General features: G+C 36.0%; 1 protein-coding gene across 1 annotated transcript in view; it reads right to left on the bottom strand.

Annotated features, from left to right (window-relative positions):
* LOC114540381 (leukocyte tyrosine kinase receptor-like) overlaps positions 1-275 on the bottom strand; it is a 7,329-nt gene extending 7,054 nt beyond the window's left edge. The window contains exon 1 of the mRNA XM_028560575.1: positions 114-275. Coding sequence (XP_028416376.1) covers positions 114-204 — 91 coding nt within the window. The 5' untranslated portion in view covers positions 205-275. The remainder of the gene's footprint in view (positions 1-113) is intronic.
* Between the last annotated feature and the right edge of the window lie 211 nt (positions 276-486).

Raw genomic sequence — 486 nt, 5'->3', positions numbered from 1 at the left:
TACAATTATCAGCGAAATTTAGAAGTTTCATGGGGGTTGACTCGATGAAAAAGATACCATCGATAACAGGGATCCAAATTAAACGATCACAAAAGTGTAAATTACTGACTTACCAACGCTGACGTTTTTGAAATGTCTTAAAGCACAAGGTTGAGCTTTTAGTAATGACAAGGTCATCGATAAAATGGCAACAAAAGTTAGCATTTCGAGGAAGGCTAGATAATTTGGATAATCTGCTGCTGTCCCTCCTGTGGCTTTCCCCTTCACTGCGCTCTCTGCAGGATGCAATGATATATTTATACTATTTATATACAACGTGCCCTCTGAAATGTGTGGAGTGAATGACTTGTTTTTTCTGTTTCTGTCGTTGATATTCTCTTCATAGTGACAGTTTTTAACAACAAAATTATCATAATTTTGTCATGTGAAATGTAAATTATATTTTTACAGCTGGCTTGAAGCCAGACCTCGACAAATCTACATAAT

The sequence above is a fragment of the Dendronephthya gigantea genome, unplaced genomic scaffold (assembly GCF_004324835.1).
Source record: "Dendronephthya gigantea isolate DGI-Jeju-01 unplaced genomic scaffold, DenGig_1.0 000232F, whole genome shotgun sequence".
Lineage (NCBI taxonomy): Eukaryota > Metazoa > Cnidaria > Anthozoa > Malacalcyonacea > Nephtheidae > Dendronephthya > Dendronephthya gigantea.
This window is presented reverse-complemented; position numbering and strand designations above follow the sequence as displayed.